This window comes from Phoca vitulina, unplaced genomic scaffold (genome assembly GCF_004348235.1).
Source record: "Phoca vitulina isolate PV1807 unplaced genomic scaffold, GSC_HSeal_1.0 scaffold27, whole genome shotgun sequence".
Lineage (NCBI taxonomy): Eukaryota > Metazoa > Chordata > Mammalia > Carnivora > Phocidae > Phoca > Phoca vitulina.
Genome location: NW_022589730.1, coordinates 21026130 through 21053701, shown reverse-complemented (window position 1 = coordinate 21053701; position 27572 = coordinate 21026130). Strand labels below are relative to the sequence as shown.

The 27572-nt window shown below is 37.4% G+C and overlaps 1 protein-coding gene across 3 annotated transcripts in view; it reads left to right on the top strand.

Annotated features, from left to right (window-relative positions):
* DCC (DCC netrin 1 receptor) overlaps positions 1-27572 on the top strand; it is a 1149203-nt gene that overhangs the window by 1116628 nt on the left and 5003 nt on the right. For all 3 annotated transcript variants that reach the window (XM_032422885.1, XM_032422886.1, XM_032422884.1), the window contains exons 27-28: positions 476-688; positions 24698-24840. In XM_032422885.1, the coding sequence (XP_032278776.1) occupies positions 476-688; positions 24698-24840 (356 nt within the window). The remainder of the gene's footprint in view (positions 1-475; positions 689-24697; positions 24841-27572) is intronic.

Here is a 27572-nt window from a genome sequence, read left to right as displayed (position 1 = left end):
CCTGGTAACTCTGATTTGTTTGACAGTTGACATGGCATGTTTAAATTGCAGAAAAAAATTGGCATATTGGCTAGTAGATAATAATGCAGCTGTAGCTGAGTTTGGGATATTGAATTTCACTGGCATTGCTACTTATGAAAGGAGAAATAACTCTTTTTTCTTGCTTCATCACTTATGATTACAGGGCCCTGCCAGTTCAGGCAATAGAGTCAATGCTGCTGTGTATACTTTACTGTTCTTCCTGCGAGATAGATCCCTGTCTTGCTGGATCTATTTCCACTGTTATTTAAAGGGGACATGCTATTATATCCCAGAAACATATGAACGAAGAGAAAGGAGAATGTTCATAACTTGAAGAAGAGATTGGCCAGATCCTGACTTATTTCTCTACATGGATCCAGCGGCCCTGCAGCTGATTTAGGGAAAGCAAGCCTTGTCCTGGAATAATGAATGGCTTTTCTTGTCTCCACTGCAGCGGTGAGTGAAGGACCAGCCACCCAACAGCCACCGATGTTGCCCCCAGCACAGCCTGAGCATCCCAGCAATGAGGAGGCACCAAGCAGAACCATCCCCACAGCCTGTGTTCGACCAACACACCCACTCCGCAGCTTTGCTAATCCTTTGCTACCTCCACCAATGAGTGCAATAGAACCGAAAGTCCCTTACACGCCACTCTTGTCTCAGCCAGGTAAATACCCGTTTGTTCACGTTTAAAATAGTTCTCCTCCGTGCCTCTCCTTAAGTGCATGAGGGTTCCTGCGAAGGCAGGTTGCAATATGTCTGTCACCACTGTAGGCCTACCCAGTGTGCTCCTGTCTGGTACTGATGGTTCTAGTGCAGCTCGTAAGGATCTGCTTTGGCAAGGACTGGCTGGTTATAGGTGCCTTTTATTCCTTTGTAAATTCGTTCATCAATCCTGAACACTGCTGGAAACATTCCTGGTTCTTTAGTCTGCCACATGGATCCTAGAATTTAAGGCTAGACACCAAGACTAGAGGTAAAGATACAAAAGTCTGAAAAAACCACTTTTTAGAGATATGCGTGTAATTCCATAATTCTGCTTTGTGCCTTTCAATAGTCATCTTCCAGAGGTTCTTATTTCCAAGTTCCAGGGCCAGAAAGGGAAAGAGTCCAACTTCTTAATTTTAGAAATGACAAAACAAACACTTAAACAAGGAGTAACATCTCTATGGTAACTGTGATAGTGTGATTTATGAGAAATACGTATTTGGTCATTTAGATGATCAAAATATAGTTTTCATTTATATTAGGTCTTCCTCCACAGTTTCTGGGTACTCTGGAGCTCACAGCTGCCAAACCCTTAGAATTTCCTTAGTGATAAGGGGATAAAGGTATCTTTAGTTATGTTAATGAACGTGACCTTTGGTGGTTTTTGTTTGTTTGTTTGCTTATGAACATGACTTTTGGACAACCCCCTCAAGGGTGAGGCTGGTTGCCAGGAAGACCAACTACATGATTAGAGAGTTGGAACTTTCAGTCCCACCCCCAACCTCCTGGGAGAGGAGAGGGGCTGGAGCTGGAATCTACTAATGACCAGTGACTTAGTCAAGCATGACTGTGCAATGAAGCCTCTATAAAAATCTAAGAGGACAGGGTTTGGAGAGCAAACAGGTTGGTTTACATGTGGAGATTTGGGGAGAATGATGTGACTAGAGAGGGGATGGAAACTCCATGCCCTTTCTCCAGACCTCACTCTATGTATCCCTTCATCTGGCTGTTGATTCGTATCCTTTATCATAGCCTTTAATAAACTGACAGACATGTTTCCCTGAGTTCTGTGAGCCACTCTAGCAAATGAATCAAACCTAGAAAGGAGGTCGTTGGAACCACCAGTCTGTAGCCAGTAGGTCAAAAGCACAGGTAGCAGCCTAGAGCTTGTGACTAGCATCTGAAGTCGGGGGTAGGAGACAGTTTTGTATGGCTGAATCCTTAACCTGTGGAATCTGATACTATTTCTAGGTAGATCATATCAGAATTGAGTTGAATTCTGCTGGTGTCTGAGAATTGGTTGGTGTTGGTGGGACAACCACCCCCCCCAACACTGGAGTTAGGAACACTAACCTTGAAGAACGCCTTTCTAAGAAGATCAGCTGGCAGAGATGAGAACCAGAGTCCCCTATTCCCAATGCAGTGTTCATTTTATTGCCTCAGTCGGTATCCAGTGATGCTAATCTGGAGTTCCTCTTCATTTCTGTTAGGGATTGGGGGGAGGAGGGAGGGCAGAGAAGGAGAGAAGAAGAAGAAGGAAAAGAAGAAGGAGGAAGAGCAACAGATAAAAAGCCAAAAGATAGATATGTAGATACATAAAGAACTATGTAGTGCTTAAAATTATTTGAACGATTTGAATAATTCTTAACAGCCTCAATATATCAAGCATAAGATAGCAAAGTTCAGTGGTCCCAAGTAAATAGAGCTCCGGTGATAGACACGGCTGGATTGGCCAGTCTGTCATTTGGCAAATATGTGTAAGTTTCTGTTACTCAGATCCATACCCACAGCTGCTATAGTCACTGCATTAGTTCATAAGCCTCATGATGACTGCAAACAGTAAAAAAGATACAATTGCAATTATGAATATTATCTTAATATTAAGAATGTTTCTTGTTCCTGGTACCATATTAAGTGATTTGTGTTCATGCCCTCTGGTGTTCTGCCTTTCCTGTGGTGTGTGGTACAGATGCTCAGCTACCAGCTAGCCCTGGGAGGTGGAGTGGAGCTCAGGGAGGATGTGGGATTCCAGCCCTTGGGATGTATGAAGGAGGTTTCTCTGACACATAGGTTCAATGGGTGCCATGACTTTGTTTCACAGGAAATAGCTCTTCTAACCCAAAAGAAACCCACACTAGGATTTAAAGCACATCTATATCGCCCAAACCCCTCTCCCCATCCTCCACATCTATACACTCCACACACGTTATGGGCAGAGTCTGCTACTTTATAGTGCCCTGAAACCATGAAGTCTTTGCTAATTGAGACAAGGACAGTTGGAAGCAAGAGAATTCAGTTAACGAAATTCCCATGTCAAGAACTCACTCCCTGGTGATTTCTGGTTGCACTGTTTCCCACTGCAGTACCAACCAAAAGAATAGACCTTGGAAATGACTGGTATTCAGCCCTTTATTGAACATGTATTATATGCCTGGCATGCATATGCAGACTTGTAACATCACATTTGATCCTCAGAGCAACTTTGGGAGGTAGCTGCTTTCTTAACCCTGGTTCATGGCTACGGAAACTGTGACACAGTTAATTTAAGTAACATTTATGTCTGCACAATTACTGACCAATGCATCTTCTCCCGCTCTTTTTGCCTATAAGAAAGCACAGGTTCTGAAATTTTAGGAACTCATTTGCACCTGTTAGTTTGTTTCTAACTTATTTAACGACAAAAACGAAGATAGATTTTTTAAAAAACTTACTACATCAAATCATCCCAAAACTGATAAAAAGAAAAATGAGAAACATCTGAAATAATTTGAATTGAGGAATACCATTTCCTCATAAGCCTTCCTCACTCACATTCTAATGAGGCAAGAGGTTTAACTGTTTTATGAGGAAGAACACCAATTTTATAATATCAAAAAACGAATGCACCAAAGTACTTTATACGGTTAACTACTGTCTCTAGTTGGAAGTAAAGATTAACTATGTTATCACGGTGAAAAAAAAAAAAAAGATGAAAATAAAATCCTGAAGTCACTTTAATTTAAATGAAATTTTACCATAGCAGAAATATTTACTTTGGAATACAACGTTTGGAAATCAACCCATGCTCCAGAGGACTGTGGTAACAAAGAACCCTAATTTTAGAAAGAACATCTGACAATAGACAGAACAAAGCACTGGCATTGTTATTTACTACTTACTGTTTTCTTCCGGTTACAAATAATGGGAAAGCAACCTTAAACAAAGTCTGGCACAATATAGCATAAATAAGTGTATTATGTCTTTAAAAGATGGGAAATGGAGTCCTTTCTGCTGTCTCTACACCCGTTCTCTCAAAAAATAAGCATATCTGAAGAACCCTGCTCTGATCTAATGCCATGCAGGCAAGATCTCATTTTCTTTTATTTCCATTGTACACCTAAGAGCCTTCTTTTTATTAACTGTCTATCTCATTTTAACTATCATTCTTGTTTTTATTTAAACTATTTCTTAAAAACTATCTCTTATTTTATATTTTCCAATATCTTTGGGGTTTTGGTTGATTATATATTTTTCATGGTTCTCCTTTAAATGCCATCCTCCCCCACTCACCTTGAGGCATATCCTGCCATCACTTTGGAATTATTAAATGCCTTTTCTTTTCATGTTTCTCCTTCATTGTCTCCCTGTGATTCCTGTTCATTTCATAATGTCTTACCTCATGATTTTCAAATAAGTTCTCCCTGCATTGCTTCTGACACATGGTAAATAGTATGCTTTTAAGAAAGGGCTGATGTTTACTTATTCTAATAGAAAAAGAAAATTAGCAGACTGACAAATGTATTAGCTGTGACATTAACTACATGCTTCTTAGCCTAAAAGATGAAATACTTAGAGCTTTCAACAAATTTTAATTCTAAGAAAATCATTACTTTAGTCAAACTGATTGATGAAGTAAAGTCATTCTCTTGTTGGCTTAAAAAAATACCTCAAATAATTTTACTTCAGATTTCACAATAAAGGACTGAGTAATTTCTAATGAATTTATCTTTACTTACTTCAAGTAATTACTTTAGAATATGGTAATGTGAGGCATTGCTATAATTTTTAAAGATCACACCAAATGAGAAGCTCCTTCTGCTTTGAAACCACTTAAATTAGGATCAATGAAGAAGCTCTTTCCCTACTCATATAATTGTGTGCGGTTTTTTTAAAGGCAGCGTCATTGATCTGTGCCTCAGTTGGACTTCCAGTAAAGCATGCGGAGCGTGTTTGCAGGATGTGAGGTATAGGGCAGTGCGTACTACGCAGTAACTGTCTCCACGGAGTTGGGGAGATTTTTGCGGTATTTTTATAGTGAGTGGTAATTAGAAAGTCAGCCGGTTGTCATAACGACTGAAATTCTGCCTACCTGAAAACACAGATTCTTTCCTTCATTTTTTTTTTTTTTATTTCCACCTGCCCAGTTAAAATTTAGCTTATTAGACGAGAGTACTTTATGGTGTTTCTTACAATTTCATCATCCCCTTATGATAAGGTAGTTCGTTTCTTAATGCTTCACAGTGAATAACTGGGCAGTCTTTACGCATTTCAGGGAGGCTACAATCACTGCACTTTGCAAATCACAGATGTGGACATAGAAGTGATTTGGCTTAATCCCCTTTCAGGTTAAATAGAAAATGTTTGATGGAGTGTTGCGCTTATGGCCTTATAGATCTGACATAAATTCTACAAAGGGCCAAGAGAGGGTTTTTGTTTTTTCTTTTTTCCTTCACTAGTGAAAATTCCTTTTAGCTGTGAAATGATCAGCTGCACTTTAAATGAACCTGGATTAGGAGACCATTTGTCTTCTGAGGCTGTCATTCTAAAGAGAAAGAAAGTGTGACCTCTTAAATAGTGACTTTTATACTAAATAGTGACTGTTTTACATCAGCCCCCTGGAGTTCTTGCATCTTTGTCAAAGGGGCCCATGTGCTTTATTGTCCTCCATTTACACATTGCATTTCCACACGTTTTCATTTATAAAAGCAAAAACCTAGAACATTCTGATCTTTCCAATCTTCAAGGGATCAATATGTCAGTGGACATGACAAGACCAAAACTCATTTCATTGTACTACGAAATTGAGTTTGATTTTCCCTCTGCAAATTGTGGCATGTGCTTCAATTTGTCTGAGGACTGAGGACAAGGAGTGGGTGGAGGTGGCTGGACAGTGGACGGGAAAGGCATTTGATTTATATTTTATGGCTGGTTGGGAAATCATGTGTTCCTGCTATAACCTGATCTTTTTGACAGGCCTCATTTCAGTAAATATGCTATCACACAAAACTGCCAATAAATTACTATAACACATTAACACAGTTGCATTTCCTGAGCCACTTGTAGGCCACCGTTGGGGGTGTTCATCAAGGATACCACAGGAGTGTTCCATTCTGCTGAAATCAGTCACAGGGAGGTCACGGGAGATCAGATATCCTTACACAGGTGAAACAAGAAGGTCACTTTTCAGGCCAGTCAGGTCACATAAGTCATTGGCACAGCCAAGTAGGAGAGATATGTTGATTTGACGTTATTGGGGCCCATACCACTAATCAATTCCAATGGGGAAAACAACACTATCTCCTGTTACATTACATCTCATATGTAAGATCATCTGTGTTTTAGTTTGTTTGTTTCTGTAGGTAGTTCCTTGAAGTTGTCCTGTCCTCATTCCTAACAGATTTTTTTTGATAGATGAAATCTAATTTCATTTGGTCTAGTCATCCTTAATTATCCCTTAGGAAAAGTAAGTCAAAATTGCCTTATATATCACCAATGTTTATGACTCTGGAGCCTACTTGGTGTTTTAATAAAGTACTATTTCCTCTAGGATGGGGTTCCAGTATTTTAAACAGGAAAGAGCTCTTCTAATTTCCTCAAAGGGGGAGAAATGATTGCTAGAGGAAACATTATGAGTAAGTCACATGACCGGTGTCTCATTTATAATATGACAAAACCAAAGCCTAAAAGACTAAGCAGCTTGCCCAAGGTCAACAATTGCACTAATGGCCACGTTAAAAGAATTCAGAGAAATAGAACATTGAAGAGAAACAAAGGATTTTATTTAACTTTTTTGTGATGTGAATAGTTATACTTAGATCAACCTCCCCCCCACCCCGCCCCATAAGAGGGCTTCTAGGATGATACTAGTTATTAAATAGCCTCCAGAAAGAATTGTTTCATAGAAGGTAGTTTGAGTTATTTAGCTTATCATTTGAATAGATGTTTTATTCCTTCATGTAGGCTAGATGGAGGAAAGAAGTTCTAGCAAGAGTAGTGACTAGCCAGGGATTCAGGATCGCTCCTATCTGCTTAAACTCACTTGTCCAACCTGCCAATGTCCCTCTGCAGGACAGTAGGGAGCCAGGGAGCTGATATCTGTTGCTTTTCAGTACCACACACACCACAGGTCGCCAGGGCTTTGGAGTCCAGTAATAAAAATAAAGAAGAATAGAAGGAAATGTAAAATGAAGATAAAAGTTAAGGCACATGAGACTATTACTCAGATTGTGGGTTAGAGAATGTCAGGGTCAATGAGCATGAAAAACAAACAGCTGGTATTTCCTTCGAACTGCAAAAATCTATTGGGACAGTTGAGTCAAAATCTGAGTCCTTTCAGAGGACTTCTGCTAGATTAAAAAAAAAAATGAGAGAATATTTCACCAGAAATGGTTATATCAATATATAAAATTGAGGTTAATTATCAACTTAATACAGTTAAACTCTGGGGTTAAAGTATTGAGTTGCCACCTGTATAATCATAAGAGAAAATGAAAAATATCTATTTTCAGAACTTTGTTACCAAGTAGACTACATAATTTGAAACCTATGATTTAAGAACGTCCTTGGATTTTATGAGGAGTGGGTGGCCTCATGAGTGCAAGAGAATGACAAGGAAAAGGGTGAGCAATAAGTTGTTTTCAAAGCAGCAAACATTCCTTTCACATTTCCTAAGAATGTCATAGGTCACATGGTTAACTTCTGCTATATAAATTTTGTTTTTTATGAAATATCTTGAGGATCAAAGTGTCCTTTTTTTTTAAATAAGCTTATGTGAAATTAATAAGGTTAAGGTTCTGGATTTTGCCACCTTTTATAGTTTATAAAGGACATTTCCAAGTGAATTCATGCCTAGCAGAGAAGTGCAATCACCGTCAATTGATGCAGAGGGAGACGTTCAGAGAGGTTGAATAACTTGTAACTTCTCTAGGATCACATGTCATTATCCTTGGGACCTTTATATAAGCCACAGTGGGCACTCAGTAAATACTTGTGGAGCTGAGCAGAATAGAATAATAAAGGTAAGAGCCAGAAATTGAATTCAGGTCTTCAATTTCAAGTCGAATGATGATTACAGGTGAAGCAAAGCAACTTGAGAGTTGGCAAAAGGATTAGATAAGCCGAAAAAAATTTCCAAAGTCACAACCATTTGATCCTAAAATATTATGTTCTGAACTATGAATAACATCTTATTCCAAAGCTGAATTAAATTGCATCAAGTGGAAAAATATGATAATGAAGCCACCACCCCTGGAAAACCTATTCACTCATTTAACATCCATACTACAATGGAGAATGGCATCTGCTTTATTCATAAGAAGAGGGAGTGCAGCTCAGTGGAAAAAGAGTCCTGAGTCTTTCCATTATGCCAATTTGGGAATTAATTTTGTTCCCCCGAATCCATTTATTCTCATCTGTGAAATTTGATAGTCTTTCATATTTAAAGAGGAATGAAACACGGAATTGTAGCAGTCTTAATTACTGCAGAAACGAGGGTGGATATTCTCTCTGTATTTTTTCTTCGCTTTGTGAAAAAGTATGAGTAAGAGAAGGGGTTTCACTCAAGTAGATTCTGAACTTCATAGTGTGCATTGTCAACTAGTATTAGGTTTCAGTTGCTTTGGGAACAAGGGGAAATTTTGAAACAAAAAGTGTTCACATAAACCTCTGTGTTAATGGACTATTGAAAATGTGAAAAATCTAACACATTGAAAACAAAAAATCTCTGTGATATTAAAATAAAGTAAGAAAACCATTGTTAAAACCATTTAGAGCTCTACTCCTTCTGAATGTTTATAATGTTTATCTTACTGGTAGGGACTTAATGGAGAATTCAAGTGCCCTGTTAAACATCCTGTGTACTTCATAGCTAGGGTTGATGTTCTTATTACCAGGGTCTTTTTATTTACCAGAATGTCAAGGCTCCCAGGAAAGAATGCCTTTATCTTTTGTGGTAAAGGGATTCTAGCAAGCTGCTGCTACTTCCTTTCCTTCCTCCTTTCCTTCTTCCTCTCGTCCTTCTCCTTCTTCTCCTCCTCCTCTTCCTCCTCCTCCTCCTCCTTCTTCTCCTCCTCCTCCTTATCCTTCTTCTCTCTCTCCTCCTTCTTCTTTTGGCGAAAAACAATAAGTAAGCCCTATTGATTTCAAACTGAGAGACATATTATGACATAATTGCAGGTAGAGGCTTATAGGAATTAGGAATAGTGATATTCGCAATGACACTCTTTTCACATCTACTCCAAAGTGCCCTTCTTAAACATCCTTCTTTCACATATCCCATCCTTTTACACAGTTGTTTGTATCTTTGTACTTCTGTGGTCACCTGAGCCACAATTTTGAATAGAGATAGCGTATTTCCAGCTATAATAATGTGTTGACCTAGTCTACCTTTCAAGGTTGAGTTTGCTAATTTAAACTTGAGTTTCAGTCAGTGTTGCATGTAAAATTATAGTTATTTGTTTGTTCTCTTTTCAGCTACTCTCTGAAGTGGTACCTCAGTTAGTTTATAGAAATAGGCTGCTTTGTGTACATGATCTGAGCTGATGCCTACCCCAGTGCAGGACTAAAGGCAGCACAATGGGGCCATGTAATGAGGAATATACCCAATCTTCCCAGTCTCTTCTCTGGCAGAAGCCATGTAGGACTGAAAGAGCATTTACAGGAAGAAAATAAGAAAACTGTAGGACCCAGCTTTCTTGCTCATTGGCTCGGTTAGCGTCAAATTAGTCATTTAACCTCTTTATGCTTCCATGTTTCACAACTATAAATGGTGAAAATAAAATCTAGTCTGGAAAGGGCTTGTTCATGTAAAATGAATTATACTGGTTAAAAATGTTAGCACTGCGGGCGCCTGGGTGGCTCAGTTGGTTAAGTGACTGCCTTCGGCTCAGGTCGTGATCCTGGAGTCCCTGGATCGAGTCCCGCATTGGGCTCCCTGCCCGTCAGGGAATCTGCTTCTCCCTCTGGCCCTCCCCCCTCTCATGTGCTCTCTCTCATTCTCTCTCTCTCAAATAAATAAATAAAATCTTAAAAAAATAAAAATAAAAATAAAAATGTTAGCACTGCATCCAGGAGCTTCTGATTTGATATAAGCTGGAGACCACATTGCCTTATAAATTGGGCCTGGTGAAGTCTGCAACACCTTATATTCAGAAGCTGTAGGATCATGTGGAAGGGGGGTTAAAAATAAATTGTAATGCTTTAGTGGCTGGGGAAACAAGATCTAACTCCAGAATGTTATATTTCACCACCAGTGTGTGCACCAGAGAGAGGTCAGCCCTTGCACAAAGACAGAATGGTGAACAGACGAGAGCGGAGTGTCTGCTCACAGTTATCTGAATATTGTTTCCTGAGTCTAGAGAGAAGCATGGCCTCTTCCAGTTGAACAGGTCTTGTTCTCAAGCTATAAATACGTCCGACAGCCAGGAAGATCCCACCAGCCCCTTTAAATGACCAAACGGCATTAAATAGAATTCCCCCTCCAATTTCTTAATCTGTTTCTACCAATTGGTATGAAAGCCCATTCTTCAAACCCAGTAAGAATTTATCACCAAAAAGTGGGTAGGTTTGGTGGTCACATGCCCGACTTTCTCTCTTAGAAACACTGCATTTCCTGAATTGCTTCTCAGGATGAACCAGTTTGACGTGACTAAAGCCCATGGAATTTCCAGATCCCAGCTCTAATATCTGACTTAGCTATTCCCTGCATTTAGTCTCTGCAAAGAGAATAAATAACAGGGCAAGGAAGAATACAAAGTGAGGAGCAAGAATTGAGCTGTTGGAAGTGGGAAAAAGAAGTTATTTCTCATTGAATATATGTAAAACATTACTGACACCTTTGTCTTCTCATTTATGACTAATATAATTTCTTTTACTAGGAATATTATATATGTATGATTCATTTCTAAATGTGATTTGACATGTAAGTTTTTAATTCTAAACTCTCCAATGAACATGACTATCTAAATCCGTACTTCTTAATTTTTTTTTCCATACTTCTTAAATTTTATATGCCTGGGAATCACCTGTAGACCTTATTAAAACGCAGGTTCTGATTCAGTGGCTCTGAAGGAGAGCCTGAGACTCTGCATTTCTAAGATGATTCCAGAAGTTGCTGACGCTGCCACTCTGTAGATCATACTTTGAGTAGTGAGGTTCTAGAACATACCACGTGTCCTTCGCCTGCAGTTCATGGAAGAACTCAAGGGTTTTGTAACTTATTTGAAATTACATTCACATGTGTGTGTATGTGTGTATGTGTGTGTGTGTGTGTGTGAGCGAGCACATGCACATTTTTCCCAGCGAGTGCATTTATAGCTTTTGTTAGAGTCTCAAACTGTTCCTTATCTATAACAAGTTAAGGACCACTTACCCTACCACTTTGTCATCATCCTGCATTTAGGCTCAGTTGTGCAATGTAAACAACAAAGTGTTTTTTGTTTTGCTTCATTTTGTTTTTGTTTTTTAGACCAATCCAAAAGCCTTTAGTAAGAAGTAACTTTCTGGAATCTAAGGGCTGAACATATTAGCCCTGCTCAAATGAAATTCTGCAAAATTAAGTCATTCATTTTCTTGTGCAAACACCTGGGGCCTTAGTGTATATTTGTTAATGCCTGATGAAGGAATTAAATTAATATTTTAATGTCTTAAAAGAGATCCCACCTCTGAAACTGTCTCTTTTCTGTTGTTTTTTAAATGAAAACTAATAGATAAGATTCATAACCATCTGTGATAAATTTTCTCCAGTAAAGGAGGTTCTGTGGAAACTGAGATGCGTTGTCATTTAAGGAGGTCATCATAACCTGTCCGTGGCATCCCATGTTCTGATGTGTGATGGAAAGTGCTTCAGCAGAGACTGAATGATTACACACACATTTCCTCAAACAGTGACGCATTGTACAATGAAAATGTCAGATTCAGCCAGCATCATACCAGGGTGATGAGCATATGAAATCTATAAAATATATTTAAAAAAATTTTTTTTGATGGTGGTAGGTAAGTGAACCTAGACACAGTGGTAATAGAAATCACAGAGAAAGGGTGGTAATAAAAGAAATGTTTATTTGAGTACTGAATAAGTTAGGTTGTATTATATGATATCTGAAAAATATCATCATGAATCATTTATTGGGCAATAAATCATTCTAAAGAGTAAATATATGTTTGAGGAGACTTGGTGATAGTAAAGAGCTGGTGGGAGAGAGGAGAGTTTTTAAAGAAAAAGAACCTGCTTCTCCAATAAACGTTTGAGCAATTAAAGTCTTCCTCCCTCCCTCTGTGCCCCCTCTTTCTCCTCTCCCTCTCCCCACCAACTTCTTTCTTTTTCTTTCTTTTACATTAAAAGGTTGTTTGGTTGTCCCCCTCACCCCTACATCACAGCTTCTTAATTTAAGTGGTAACAGGTCCTATACAAGTACCTACCAGTACCTGAGTATTTGAATTTGAGAAATTACAGATCAGAGAGAGGAACAATGATAGAATATTGGGAAGTACCATGAGAAAAATGCTTAAAGGCTTTTTTCCTAGATTTCATGATGTTTTTAATGTTTGAGAATTTTCTGCACATATTTACCTTTCTCCTTGTACTCCTGGGTTAGACATGATGCAGGATCCAGTTTCTGAAACCTGTGCCAGTCGGGGGCCGTGTCCGCTGTCCAGGCTCTGTCCCCCTCTCCTCCTCCAGCTCCAGTGCACTCACTGTCTTCCAGCTGCCACATAGTCAGTCCCTTCTTAGTTAGTTCCTGCATGTATTCTTAGATTTTTATCTCTTTATTTATTCTACATGTAGTATGACTCTAATGAACTATTTCACACTTCCATGGCTTATCGTCCCAAGCCAACATTTAATACCATAATAGACACCAATTTTCAATATTCTTTAATATCACAATAAAATCTAATATATGCTGGGGTCCCAGTAGATACTCAAGAAAAAAATGAACTGATTCTAACCATGGTGATCTGTTTTCAGATTTCGTTATTGACAATTGCCGTTAGCAAGCATTTAACCGTGAATTTGCTATCTTATATAATGTTCACAGAAACACAAAGAAAAGTAGTGACTCATGAGGAACCTTGGGATCAGAGAAGATAAAATAATTCATTCAATGTTACATCATATCGAAATGTCAGGGCCAAGATTTGAACCTAGGATTTTCTGAAACCAAAGCCTGCTTTTCTGAACAACTATATAATCATGTACATAAAGGGCCAATGACTATGTAATTAGTAATGTCACAAATAATAAACACTCCACTTATATTTTAGCATCTCCCTTAACATGTAAATATATATATATATATATATATATATATATATATATATATATATCTAGAGAGAGAGAGAGATATTATTTTTCCCAGACATTCTAATACTATTCCATGACATAAAACTCCAGATACATTCACAGAAGGAAAAGGAAGAAAAATGGATTTTGTTTTATTTCTGTTTTCTCCATGTATTATTTACATTTGCATTAGCTTTTATTTTGTCATTTTTTTTCATTTTCCTTTCCAAATATGTATTGATTACATATTTTTCATACTTGAATTGGCCCAGCACATCCAACTAGAGAAAGTTTTATTTCTCATTGGAAGACAAAAATAAATATTTATGTAAATGTCAAAAACCCAGAGATACTATGGGCTTATTTCTTAGGCCAGTACAAGATATCCAATAGCCTATTTTTCAGAACTAGCTTCCAATCATCTTATAGATATGAAATATTCAGAAACTTCATGCTGCAGAACATGTCAAATATTGAAAAGTTATGGAACATTGCATAACAACATATTTTCCTTATAAATAATTTCCCACATATGGACTTGAAGAGATCTTTCTGGCCCAGCATGACAAGGATTAGTCAAAATTTTTCATTGACATTTTGTTCCACTGCAAATAAAGAATAAAATCTCAATTAACTAGTATCTTTGGGGAATAGAGTATTCTCAGGAAATTGCATTTCTGGATGGCTCAGGGTAAAATAGAAATCATTTTATAATAAAAAGTGTTTATCAGTTGGCAATCCTATGATAGCTATAAACTAAGGACTATGAAGAATGCTATTCTGCACGTGTCTTGTCCGTAAATCCTACACCATCTCTGCAAAGTAGACCATGTCGTTTTATATGCAATGGACCCAGAGTATAGAAGAATCGAATAACATCTCCAAGGTCACAGTTCCTAAAGTGCAGGGGCAGGATGTACGGCTGGCTAGTTCTGCATGATGGCAAACGATCACAGAAGTGTACCAGGAAGGGCCAGAGTGAGGAAAACGCCCGGGATGAGAAAGTACAACATGTTTTCAGAGTCTACAGGTAACGCTCTTTTGCTAGAGAGAATGATTCCTAGAGTCTTCACGAGATAATAAGCTGGGAAAAGACAGGGTAGTGACTTAGGAGAATCAAATCACAAACTGAGATGAAGATGGAAAGTGTGTAATGTAGATTGATGAAAGTGAGAACTGATAGAAGAGACAGCTGCAGGACTTATCTTCCAAAAGAAGAAACAGGCAATTGAGTGAATAATTGGCTATGAAGAATGAGGGAGAAAGTGAGGTCCAAGGTGACTCAGTTGCTTGAATCCTGTGTCTTGAGGAACACAGTTATAAACAAATAGAAAGAGGGAAGTGAGCTTCCCTCTACTCTGTGAGAGGGAAGGGAGAGTCAGAGAGAGTGGAGTTTGTTGAGCCCGAAGGGGCAGGAGCATCTCAGTGGAGCTAGATAGTGAGTGTAGGGAACAAGGAGGAATTCAAGAGGGAGTCACAACTGAAGAGTGGATTAGAGAATCATTTTCAGAGAAGTGAGAGCTTTAGCACACTGTAGATAAATGACAACTCCCAGAGAAAGAATTTGAAGGAAAAGAAATAAATTTGAAAAATGAAATTTAAGGTAAGTCTACATTTTATGAGGGAGTAAAGAAAGAGGTACTAGAGGTAGGAGAACAAAGATATAATTTTTCAGAAGCCAAGAAGGGAGAACATTTCAAGGAAAAGGCAGTTTTAAACACACTAGTTCCTTGATTCAAAGTTGCCATCATTTTTTTCCTTCCAATGTTTTATTATAAAAATATTAAATGCTCAGAAAATTTGTACAGTGAACTTCCCTATACCCACCACCTAGATTCTATATTTTTGGCTCATATTTATTCATCTATCCATCCACCTTAATTTTTGATGCATTTCAAAGGATATTGCAGACATCATTCACTTTACCCCTAAATACCTCAGCAAGTATATAAAGATGCCATGGCCTTGGAGTATTCCATTGATTTAGTTGTATAATTTAAAGGGAAAAAATAAAAACTATAATTATTATACAGAATCAATTGTAAGAAGCATTCCGGTTTCAGCAATATTGCTGTGAATCTTAAAACTGAGAAAACATAATGCTAACAGATCCTATAGAGAGACTTATAAGGCAGATCCCCATTAGGCTGAAAAATTATGATAGTATTTATGACCTTTATATCTGACATTTCTATAGATTGGTGAGGTCAAAAGCCAGGTGTCTGAGAGAGCCATGGTGAATAAATAAATAGGTAATATGCAAGTGTAGACAACCCCTAAAAGTATGGCAGCAAAATGCAGAAAAGAAGTTGGCTTCTCCGTGGACATAATGGAAATGCTTACTTAAGTAGCTTTCCTCAATGGCACACATGTTCTTTGGGGTGGAAGTGGTGATGGTGTTTAACTTACAGTTGAAAATATTTTTAAATTATATGATCATTGACTTATATGATCACCTCGTTGACTGAGTAAGTTACTCTGAGTTTTTAAAATGTTCTTGTGCCATGAATACTATTCATGTTGTGCTTTGGTCAGTCTGAAAGGTATACCTGTAAAAGTTAGAAGAGATTGGGTTAATATGATAGTGTACTAACCCCAAAATGTAATCTGAATGTTATATTTCTGGCCATAGTGTCTTAATATCCATTTGTGGGTGTGGGTGTGGGTGTGTGTATGTGGAAGAGACAGAGGGAGAGAGACAAAGACAGAGAGGGAGAGAGAGACAAAGAGAGATTTGATGACTTCTACTAAAAAACAAAACCAGATTTTAAAAATCAAGTATATCAGGATATTAAGAAATCTGGGTCTGAATAACCAAGATTATACTATAAAAACAGAATCCTCTGTGGCTAATTGTCTTTATAAAAGGAACTATTTCCAATATTGACAAAATAATTGATATTTGGAAAGTAAATATCATTATATTTATACATCATGTGAAATATACCATGAATGCAATCTATTGTGTACTAATGTGGATGAATTTGGGAATGATGATATTCTACACGGAGTACATAATTACAAAAGTTGCATGAGGCTGATGTCTGGATTTCTGCATTGTTTCTGCATTTTTCTAAGGTTTTCATACAACGATATGGAAACTTTATGCAGTGTCACTTGTCTTTATGAATCCAGAATGTAGTTCCTCTGAAGTTTGATCACTAGAATATCAGCAAAACTGAGATAATACAAGAAGGGTTTTAAGCCTCGTTTCAGTAGAAAACGGAATTGACAATGTTCTTCCTATGAGCACAAAACATCTGAATCGATGAACTGATGTAAATAAAGAGCTCAAACCTGTTGCTTCTTGTTGCAAATAGAGTAGAAAAAGTTAGAAAAAAATAATCAATTTGGGAGGAGAACACAAATGTCCCTTTAATAACAAACTATCTGAAAATGATCTGGAATATCCACGAAATTAACTGAGAGGCCTCTTGACTTTGACATTATATGCAGAAGGACATAGGAAGTCACCGTGGACCTATTAACTTGAGCTGTGGGAGCCTGCCAATAAACAACACGGGTGTTTAGTTTTGATTTTGTAGTTTTTGTTTTGTTAATACATGGTCCAGGAAGCTCAGAAAAGCATCCAAAGAAAGGGGGAGACCTCGAACTGTTCTGGTGAATTCATTTCTCAAGATCGTTGATGATTTTCCTGAAACCTTTCTTATTCCAGAAGGTATCTAAATCAAGAAGCAGCAGAAACAAGCAGAATTATGAGTGCAGAGTCTCTCCTCTTGTTGTCTTGTTTCCAGGAACAAATTCTACAAAGTATGATGTCAGCTCTACTCTGTATGAATTAGACACTGACATAGGTCCTAAGGACAATAAGACACATTAGACAATGTTTTTGTCCTTGAGGACTTCTCGTCCATCCTTTTCTTAGTCATTATTTCCCAACATAAACATTATAGAATGACTATTTATCAACTTAGCTCCCTTTAAATCCTTCCGTAAAGCTCTCCCTTACCCATTATAAATGCAAAATAAACACCTCCCCTGTATACAGGATTTTTATGGATTCAGAGCCATCTGGGACAATATTAACCTCATGTCTTCAACCCAGTTGGTCACCTCATAAGCATATCCTCAGTGTTTCCCTTATTTTTGAAGAGAGGTGGGAAGGTTAGGAAAAGAACACAAAGCTTCTGTCCCCAGAAGTGACACTGAGGTATGTTCCTCACCTTTAAAATAGAATACACATTGTAGACTAAGTGCTTTAAGACTGATGCCAAAGCTTACATACTTGAAATTCGATCACACATGAGGAATGCCGGAGGCTGTTGTATCTAAGTAAATATAGCCACTCGCTTTTTGTTCAATATATTGTCAACATGAAAAGGTAGAGAATATTACACATTTCCCATGTACATGTTTCTTATTTCTTCCAGAGCCTCAAAAGCTCTTTGTGTGTGAGAAGTGTGTACAACTATATACTTCCATTTCCCCCCAGACATCCTGAGCCTGTACAGAGTTGTTATTTAATAGTAAATATGGGTTAGAGTGATATTATGGTTCACATAGAAACTAGACCGAGAGAGGACATTTCATTTGTCAGAATGGGTCAGAGACCAAGTGGAGATGTGAACCCAAGCCTCTTCCAAACTACCCATTTTATCTGTATTCTTAAGGGTGATGAAGTGGAAAATGAGATAGGAAATAGGAAAAAGTAGGCAAGGATGGGAAAATTAATATTGAAATCAAAATCATGCTACCCACTGGCCTCTGATTTGACCCGTGAGACTCTGTTCACTACATTCCTGCTGCAGCCTATTCCGGCATTTCTCACCAAGAATCATTTTACTTGGGAGAACCCTCTGCAGAGAGATGCTAGCAGGAGTTTGCACCTGGCAGTCATACATTATGTACCTAATGAGCAAATGAAATGTTTAATAACTGTACTGTGAAAATAGAGCTTAAAACAGTAAATTCCTGCTGAGGCTGCTTATCTACACCTGATGCACACGGCTGGGCCATCTCAGATCTTCAGCTTCATTTGTATTTTATCCCCTCAGTGGGTCCTGCTGAGGAGAGTAACATTAAAACCAAAGCAGCGCTCACTTAATTAGTTGTATATCGGTGTAGACCCATTTATTTACCATATCAACATTATGTGTTCTACCTAAGGGTCGCCTGAAACACTTCTTCAACATGCACCCTGGGTAGGGGAAAATCTATAGTGGTTTCAGATAAATTTTTCAATTAATCATGGATAATGTAAACTCACTGTAATTTAACACTGCCTATTTTTAGTTGAACTGCCCATTATTAGTTTGAAATAAAAAAGCAAAACCACCATAATTGTTATGCTTTTCATTAATAACTTTAAGAGAAAATGATAGAACTTTTTTTTCTAGAAAGTACAGTTTAACTCATAAGTTACTATAACTGGATTTTAAGGATTTACTTGCTGGAGATTTCTTTCAATTCATTTTTTACCATGGATTAACTAGTGCTTCCTGAATCTTAAGGAGAGCAAAGAAATCCAAATGTAAAGTTCAGTATGGGTAGAGTAGCTGTATTCTCCTTCCTTGTATAATGTTATAGTTAATAGCTTAAAGATTAAATTGTTTGACCTTTATAGCTATAAAGAAATCGAGACCCAAAGAAAGTAGGCTGTTGAGCCAAAGTTACAAAACTATATGACTGGGTCTCTGAAGTCCCAGGTTAGGACTCTTCCTCAATATTTAGATGTTTATTTTAACACACACTCTGTGCTTGGAATTTATTGTGTAGATCATACATATTTTACTATCATGGAAAAAAAAAGTAAATAATACAGGAAATCAGAAACCTTTTGTCATGAAGACCAGCTTGGTCTTCAGAATTGGGAAACCCTTATCTCTCAAAGACCTGTCTGCAGAAAGAGAATTTTTCAGAGCCCCAGTGCCAACCCTCTTATCACTTGCTGCCGCCCTCAGCTTACACGGGTATTCTTGTTCACATCTGAAAGTCGTTCTTCATATTTGGGAGTGATCACAGAGGATCTTGACTGACAGGTTAAGATTATATTAAATTAGTGGCTGAGAGCCATGAAAATAATTCATTTAACTTTTGTCTTTCATTTGCTTTTGCTTTCATATATTGCTCTGATAAAACTCGAAGTTTCATTGAAATTTTTTTGTGTGTTTAGACCAATTATCAACATAAGTTCAGTTCTCCAAAGCAAAGAAATAAATATGAAGACTTCTCTGTTGGTTATTCCCTAGATCTACAAAGAATAGGAAAAACTCTCAAAAACTCTATCATTGCTCAACATTGAAGAGCAACCTGGAATACCATGGTGTAAATGCTTTTTCTAATTCTTACTGTTTCCATTAGTTCTTTGGGAAGGTAAGATCGTGGTTCTCTTTCAGTGTGTCCAAACACCACTGGGCACGACAAAGGCCACCATGCCTTATGGCGGCCCATGAAGAGGAATGAGTACACAGAGAATAGGGGGGACAGGGCTGCAAGAACAAAGTTGGCTTTTAAACTGGTTTCTGAGGGCAGTGTAGAAAAGGCCAAATAGCAGCGGAGGAAATGTGGCAATGACCACACCACCACCACCCCATTACTGAAATCTAGGAAGGTTCAATATGAAGGAACAGACTCAAAATGAATGGTGCCCCAACAATCACAATTCATCAGTAGGTGGGGGGCAGCAAGATGGTTCCCAGTGTCCTCTTCAGATCGGAATGAGCTCCCAGCTGCCACTTTCTAATACGAATACTAAATGATTACCCTGTTTTCTCACTTGAGCAGAGCTCATGCCATGAGACTGGTGATTGTATATAAAGATGTTTCCTTGGTTTGAATGGTGTTGAAAATGGATTCGGCAATGAATCATGGAACACTACATCAAAAACTAACGATGTAATGTATGGTGATTAACATAACATAATACAATAAAAAAAATGGATTCAGAATTTAACCATTGGGGCAAGCCACTGGTAAGCTGTCTAGCACAAGGTGAAGGATTAAAGGCATGTCTCATGGTCCTGTGGAAGGATAGGGATGCAGACTAGAAAATCCAGATGGGAGCTACTAACACATGGTGAACTACAAGTACATAAGTAAGGAGAGAAGCTCAGCATGGGGAGCCTGTAAGGACCCATTGTTCACCAGTGTCCAGGCTTGAAACATCGGTGGTTCAGAGGAGAAAATGCTGAATCTACCAAAACACAAACATAGCATAGGAACAGAGTTAGTGCCCACCCAAGAGCATGGGCATCAGCTTTTGAATACAGCATGTTTTCATAGAAGTCTTTGGTTTACAACATCTGCTCCCCTTTACTAAAGGGCAGTTTTGAGACCAACGTTATATTTTTGGCTATTAGTAAATCTCTCCTGGGAAATGTCCCTCATAGTCTTTTCTTAGTTCCCCATCTAGGAAAGGGAAAGAAAAATATTTAAGGCCATAAAGTACATCAGACAAACCCTGCTAATAATGAACTCTAAAAACTGTTCAAATTCTTTGCCTATCCTGGAATTTTATTGAAATTAATTTGACCTTGATCCTTTGATCTCCAGGGACCTTGGTGTTCTGTTCAGCAACATAAAGGGAAGGTCACTAGATGAACTCCAAGAGCCCTTGAGGGGACAGCATTCTGAATTTCTTTGGCTCTGTGAATATTACTTGAGAAAAGGCAGTCACTTGAGGTTTAAACACTCTGTGTGGTCTTTGAAGCCAAGACTCTGTCTTTAATTTCTTTTGTAAAATGCAGTGTCTTGTATATTGTTGAACACTCAGTAGGTTCCGAATGTATAACTGTTGCCTGGACACTAGAGAAAATCAATTATAATGATCTTCTTTCTAATAGGTCTGAGTTATGGTACTCTCTAGGCATACTTGCATCATATTGTAATACTATAAGTATTTTAGATACAGTATAATACACTGTGGATCTGCCCAAGTGTTTAGGATCCAGGACAGAAAATACACCATTAAAATATACTTTTATAGTGGGAACTGTAATTTTTCCACATGCAAAACCACACAAAAAGGTAGTCAAATAAACATTAGGGAATTTTACAGAACAGCCTAATAAATTCTAAAATAATCTTTATTTTTGTGTGTTTCCTGGTATAAAACAGGCCCAGCTTGTTTGAGTTTCCTACATAATAAGCCCTGCCTTTGTCATTGACTTCTTCTTGTGTCATTCTCTTTGTAGATATCTATGTTAAAGTAAATTGAAAGTGGCCGGTTAGCTCAGTTGGTTAGAGCATGGTGCTGATAAAGTGAATTGATTAACAATATGCGTTAGATATACACTGCATATGTTTAAGAGTTACATTGTCAATTTTTCAGACATAGTTTAGTTTATTAAAAATTTTAAAGCTAGGGGGAGCCTGGCTGGCACAGTCGGTTGAGCGTCTAACTTGTGGTTCCGGCTCAGGTCATGATCTCAGAGTCATGAAATGGAGCCCCTGTTGGGTTCTGAGCTCAGTGCAGAGTCTGCTTGAGATTCTCTCTACCTCTCCCTCTGCTCCTCCCTCTCGTGCTCTCTATCTCTAAAATAAATACATAAATCTTTAAATATATATATAAAATAAAAATTTCAAAGCTAAAAAATTTTAAATAAAATAGATTTCATAATCAAGAACACGTAAGTCAAAATCGTAGCAAAAATAAATAAATAGAAGATATGTACAGAAATCTGTGTTAGTTTTCAAAATGCACCTACTCTATTAAATATAGGGAAGGAAGAGGTGGCTCATGGAATGTTCTAAGAGAAGCAGCTTTCTATGGCAATAAAGCTAAACTCAGGTTTAAGCAGAACATGGTGAACATTCTAGAAGGGAAGATAAGCATAATTCAGGAAATGTGACTCAAAGTAGGGGTTCACTAGATCGATTCTCAAGGTTCACCAGTCCTCAATGAAAATTCCTCTTTAAACTTTGTGCTTTCACTTAAGTAATCACCTGCAATATTAATGTGAACTACACATATTGGAGCCTCTGGAGAGCCATTTTATAGCACCACTTTGCCAGGGGTTTTAGTTCTGCCTTTGCATTTGAGTTTAGAACTAAGTTAGCTCCAGAAACATTGCATTTATAGTCAGAAGCTAAAGAGAAAATGACAGAGGGAGACTTAATATGCAAAGAGTTTGTTCACATCTAGTGGAGACCAGCTGGCATTACATTCTCCAGAAGAAAGAAGGTTTTCCTGTTATTCAACCAGAGGAACTCGGTAGTCTTAAACTGAGCATGTAAGACCAACCCACGATGACTTCTGCCATAGCAGTCAGGACCACATTTATAGGGCTGTTTTGTTTTAGCCAAACCAACTCATTCATCATATTAAATTAATGATGTTAATTGAAATTGTGCTATTTTTCTAGGACTTTGCTATTTAATTTTAAATGTGTTTTGGTTTTGCACAATTCACAGCGGTTTTATAGCATAGTATAAGAATTACAAGTTTATAAAAGCTCTGCCATGTGTTCTGCTTGTATATATTTAAATAGCATAGTAATAAAAGTAGTTTAAATCGATGCTGGAGTTTATTAGAATGTTGTTTTCCCCTTTATGTTAAAACCCAATTCAACCATGAGAAAATACAAAACAATATAATAAGTAGTTTCTACCCTGAAGTTACTTACAGTCTTTGAACTAGATCTCATGGTCTTCTACATTGCTTCTTCAAAAAGCTAACTTCAGTTGGATGGGCTAGATCAACATATTAATGATAAACCCTTAATTTGCTCAGTGGAGTTAGATAGATCTTGGTACACACCTGCCTGCCCTTTCCTAAATGTGTGAGCTTGGGTAAGTTACTTTGTTTCTTCTCTCCACTTTAACATCCTCATATGTGAACTAAAAATTCACATATTGTTTTGACAATTAAATATTCGTAACAGGGTGCCCTCTTTGAACAAGTTATAGGGATCAGCCCCTTTAATTGCATAATTTTATTTAATCCCTCCCAAATTATCATTCCCATTTTACAGAAGAAGAAACAGGCCAACAGATGTTAAGTCAGTTGACCAAGGGATTACATAGCTAGTGCACAGTTAAGCTTTCCAGGATCTGAATGTAGACTGGACTGATAAATCCCAAATTCTTCCCCACTATGTTTTTTGGCCTAAAATGACTTAAAGTACTTACCATAGGTCTGGAGCTTAGTAGACACTCAGTAAATATTATTTCCTCTCTTAAAGAAAATGATTCACATTCCTCCTGTTTTTATATTTCTTTTCATCTGAGCTACCAAAAACTTAAGATCACCCTCTAGTGATTAGTCACTCCAGTTGCAAACTTTTGATCCCTAAAGTTTAAGAGTGAAAGAATATAAATATGAAGGAATTCATGCTAGGCCATATAAAGATGAAAGTATGAGAAAAGGTGCTATGTTATGATTTATCATTATTTTGCGTAGCATATACCCAATTGCTGGCCCCTTAGACTGTTCTATTATTTTTTCCCCAATATACAAATGCCCACAATTTCTTTGATTGTAAAATAACCTCTGAGTTTTATTAACTGGAATTATATTTACCAAAGTATGATCAGAACAAAACATTTTCCCCAAAATACATATTAATAGACCATTGGGATCATTAGAACTCATTGTCGATGATACAAAAGAACTCAGGCAAACTTCTTTCCGTGGTTTAATTCAATACCCTCTGTGCTGAGGTTTTGGTTACAAAGCTCAGAATGACAAAGTCCTTAGGTATGTGAGGTATACTAGCCAATTCAATAAGCCTTCATAAAACCTTTATTTTAGGCTATAAGGACAAATTATATTAATTAGTGCTATAAGCTAAGCAGGATTTATAAGGCAAATTTCAGATCCAAAAACAAAAGGTAGCCATTGTTTATAACAGACAGAAATGTCATCTAGTAGAAACTCAGCAATTCCCACAAATGATTTTATTGAGAGAAGCTATACTGATCAGGACAGAATAATATCTTTTTTCTTTCCCAAAAGAGAATTAATAATGAGATTCTATGAGTTTAGCCAGTAGGACTTTCTTTTACTATAACATCTAATAGTCATTTATAGGTCAAGAGTGACCATCTCTTTTAACTGTACAAATATTCCTTGGTACTGTTAAACAATTGAGGCTTTGCTTAGGCAAGCTAGCATAGGGCTTTCTGGCCCAAAGCTGGGACTGGCACCAAATGAGTTCCACTGACACTCTGTAGGGTGTGACGAACAGTCTGGAGCTCCCGGGCAACCTTTCACAGCATGATTTGGAATCCACTTAAAATTACATATGACTGGTGGAGCTTCGTCTGGAGAGGCCTAATCAGAATTTGTCTTCCATTCAGTAGAAATAAAATGAGCCCATTCATTGTGCCATAATTCATCTCTATACTACAGAATGAACAATAACCTAAAATCAATGCCAACCCACTGGAGTTGGCTTCCACGCTTGAGAGATTGCTCCCCAGAATGTTTTATACATTACTTTCATCACTCTGTGTTTTCTATTTCAGGGCCTACTCTTCCCAAGACTCATGTTAAAACAGCCTCTCTTGGGTTGGCTGGAAAGGCAAGATCTCCTTTGCTTCCTGTATCTGTGCCAACGGCCCCTGAAGTATCCGAGGAGAGCCACAAAGCAACAGAGGATCCAGCCAATGTAAGGCTATCCTTGAAATTTATGCTGCGTCAGGTGAAGCAGTGACCATTGCTATACTTAAAAACCAATCTTAAAAATCAAGCAGATTTAAAGAATGTGTGACTTTACATACATACATACACATATAGGTATATATATGTATTTCCTTGCAGTGGGTTGACATACGTTGGCATTTGACTACATATATGATGATTCTTTAAAACAACAACAACGAAAAAATAGTAACAAAAGCTGTACTCTGAAAACTTTTCTGAAGTTATCAGACACGTCGCTTCTAAAATCACACAGTAGCCTAGAAATATAGAATTGGGAAGAAAAAAATACAAAATGAAGAAATGAAGGAAGGAGCTTAAGAAGAAAAAAGAGAAGGAACTGACATAATTAGAAAATAAGAGGAGAAAATTTAGTTATTTGAGAGAAAACATTTGCTAACTAGAGGAAGAAGCTAAAATGTGATCAAATTAGAAAACTCAGAAAGAAAATAAATGGAGACCAAAAAAATCTAAATTTTGAGAGAGCAAAAGAGAGTTTAAGAGTTCTCCCAAAGATGCATTATAAAAGAGATTTGAAAAGATGTTGCCTAAAGGCAGAGATTTAGAAAACTCTGGAGTGTTTCTGAATATATTGCAAGAGAAAACATTTAAAAAGAGAACAAAGAACTATCATATCATATACCTTGAAAAATCACAGTGGAAGGGGAGAAAAAAAGATGAGAAAAACAAGTTAGAATCATCTCATTTGAATGAACAATAAATTTTTTCTTGACTTTATCATTTTTGGTACTGCAAACCATAAGGTATTTTAACAACATGGAAACCAAGGAATCTGGATATGTGTTTGTGTGTGAATGTTTGGCAGAAGTATATGATTAATATACATTTCGTATACTTTAAAAAGATTCAAATTTAGAGTGCAATATTCATTTAGTCTCAGGGCTGTTGGCCATACCTCAAGTCAGGTCAAATTCCTAAATTTATGTAATATATCTCATCTCATAAGGAATTATGTCAGGTGGCCCATATTTGTATTTAAGTTTGATTCTAAAGAGTGACAGTCAAAGCTATAGTATTAAAAGCAGTAAGATTATACATTAAAGGATACACAGAAATAGGGCAAATAAACTAGACCAACACTGCCCTATAGAAATATAATGTGAACTACATGTGTAATTTTAAATTTCCTAGAAGCCACATTAAAAGATGTGAAAATAAATGAGATTAAATTTTAATACCGTCTTTCATCTAACCCAGTATTTCCAAAATGTTATCATTTTAACATGCAATAAATATAAAAATTTGTCAAAAAGATATTTTACATTTTTGTACCAAGTGTTCAGAATCTGGTGTGTATTTTATATATATACACATCTCAATTCAGACTAGTCACATTTCAGAAATCCGGTAGTTACATATTGCTAGTGGTTGCTGTGTTGGACAATGATAGCTAGATAATTCAAAAAAAAAAATAAAAAAAAAACCCAAACAACAGTTAAGAAATGACTTACCAACTGATCACCTCCCTTCAACCTCTCCCTTCATATGTAGACCAGTCTTTTGAGCAAAACTGACTACTTTTCAATCCCCATTAAGCTCTGGAGATTATGTGGTATATGACCATTAATTCGTATGCTGAGATTTCTATAAGAAGGTACCATTTTCAACATATTTAATATCATGCATTCCGAGCTGTTTCCTTAGTGGCTAGAGTAGGTTGTGCCCATCCCCCATATAATCTCTAGTGGTATGCTCTTGGGATCAACGGTATTTATTTGGCAGGATTAGATACCCATTCTGACCAGGTAGTGAGTAATGCTTTCCATCCTACTCAGAGCTAGAAATCATGACTCAGGCCTCATTGTTTCAATAACTTAATCAAATTGATGGGCAAGAATAATCAAGCAGGACAGGTCTGTATTATTCAAAATAAAGGGTATGTTGGAAAAGAAAAGAAAAACTAACATTTATTGAGCAGGTAATACCCACCAACACTGACTTATTGAATCCTCCCAGCCACCCAATGAGGCAAGCTTGTTATTCCCATTCAACACAAAATGAGCAAGTATATGAAAGAAAGGGATTCCAATCAATACCACAGCCTTATTTCCTCCACTGGCTAGCCATCAAAATTACTTGGGAAGCTTTAAAGAGAGAGAGAGAGAGAGAGAGAGAGAGAGAGAGAGAGAGATTGTAACCATCTTATACTTAACTGAGTCAGAATTTCTGAGGCCAGCAATGGGGGTATCTGTTCTGTGATAACTAATGATCCAGTATTACTAATGACCTGATTCTCATGGCTCCCAGTAAGAGTTCTAGAGAGTATGTTCACTAAGACTTCCAAGACTTCCTCAGTTCAACCTCTTCATTGTACCCACCAGTCAAATGTGCTAGAATATTGCCTTTACAACTGTGCATACAGGCAACTCTGGTTTGGGGTGAGAATTTTCTTTCCACACACAAACTAAAGTCATAATCCTCAGACCTTTCATTGGTCAAGCAAAGCCCATCAAACTCCCACACAAAAATGTACGTACGTTGTGTTATGAAAAAAAGGAACATGGTGATAGACATTCTGTTCAGACCCTGCTGGGTGACCTACGGGAAGGAAAAAGGAGTAACATACTGAATATGCACCAGGTGCTGGTCACTGTGATAGTCACTAAACAGGCCACAAGGTGCTCAGAATAGCCTATGAAATAGATGACCATCATCATTTTATAGCTGAGAAAAGCTGTG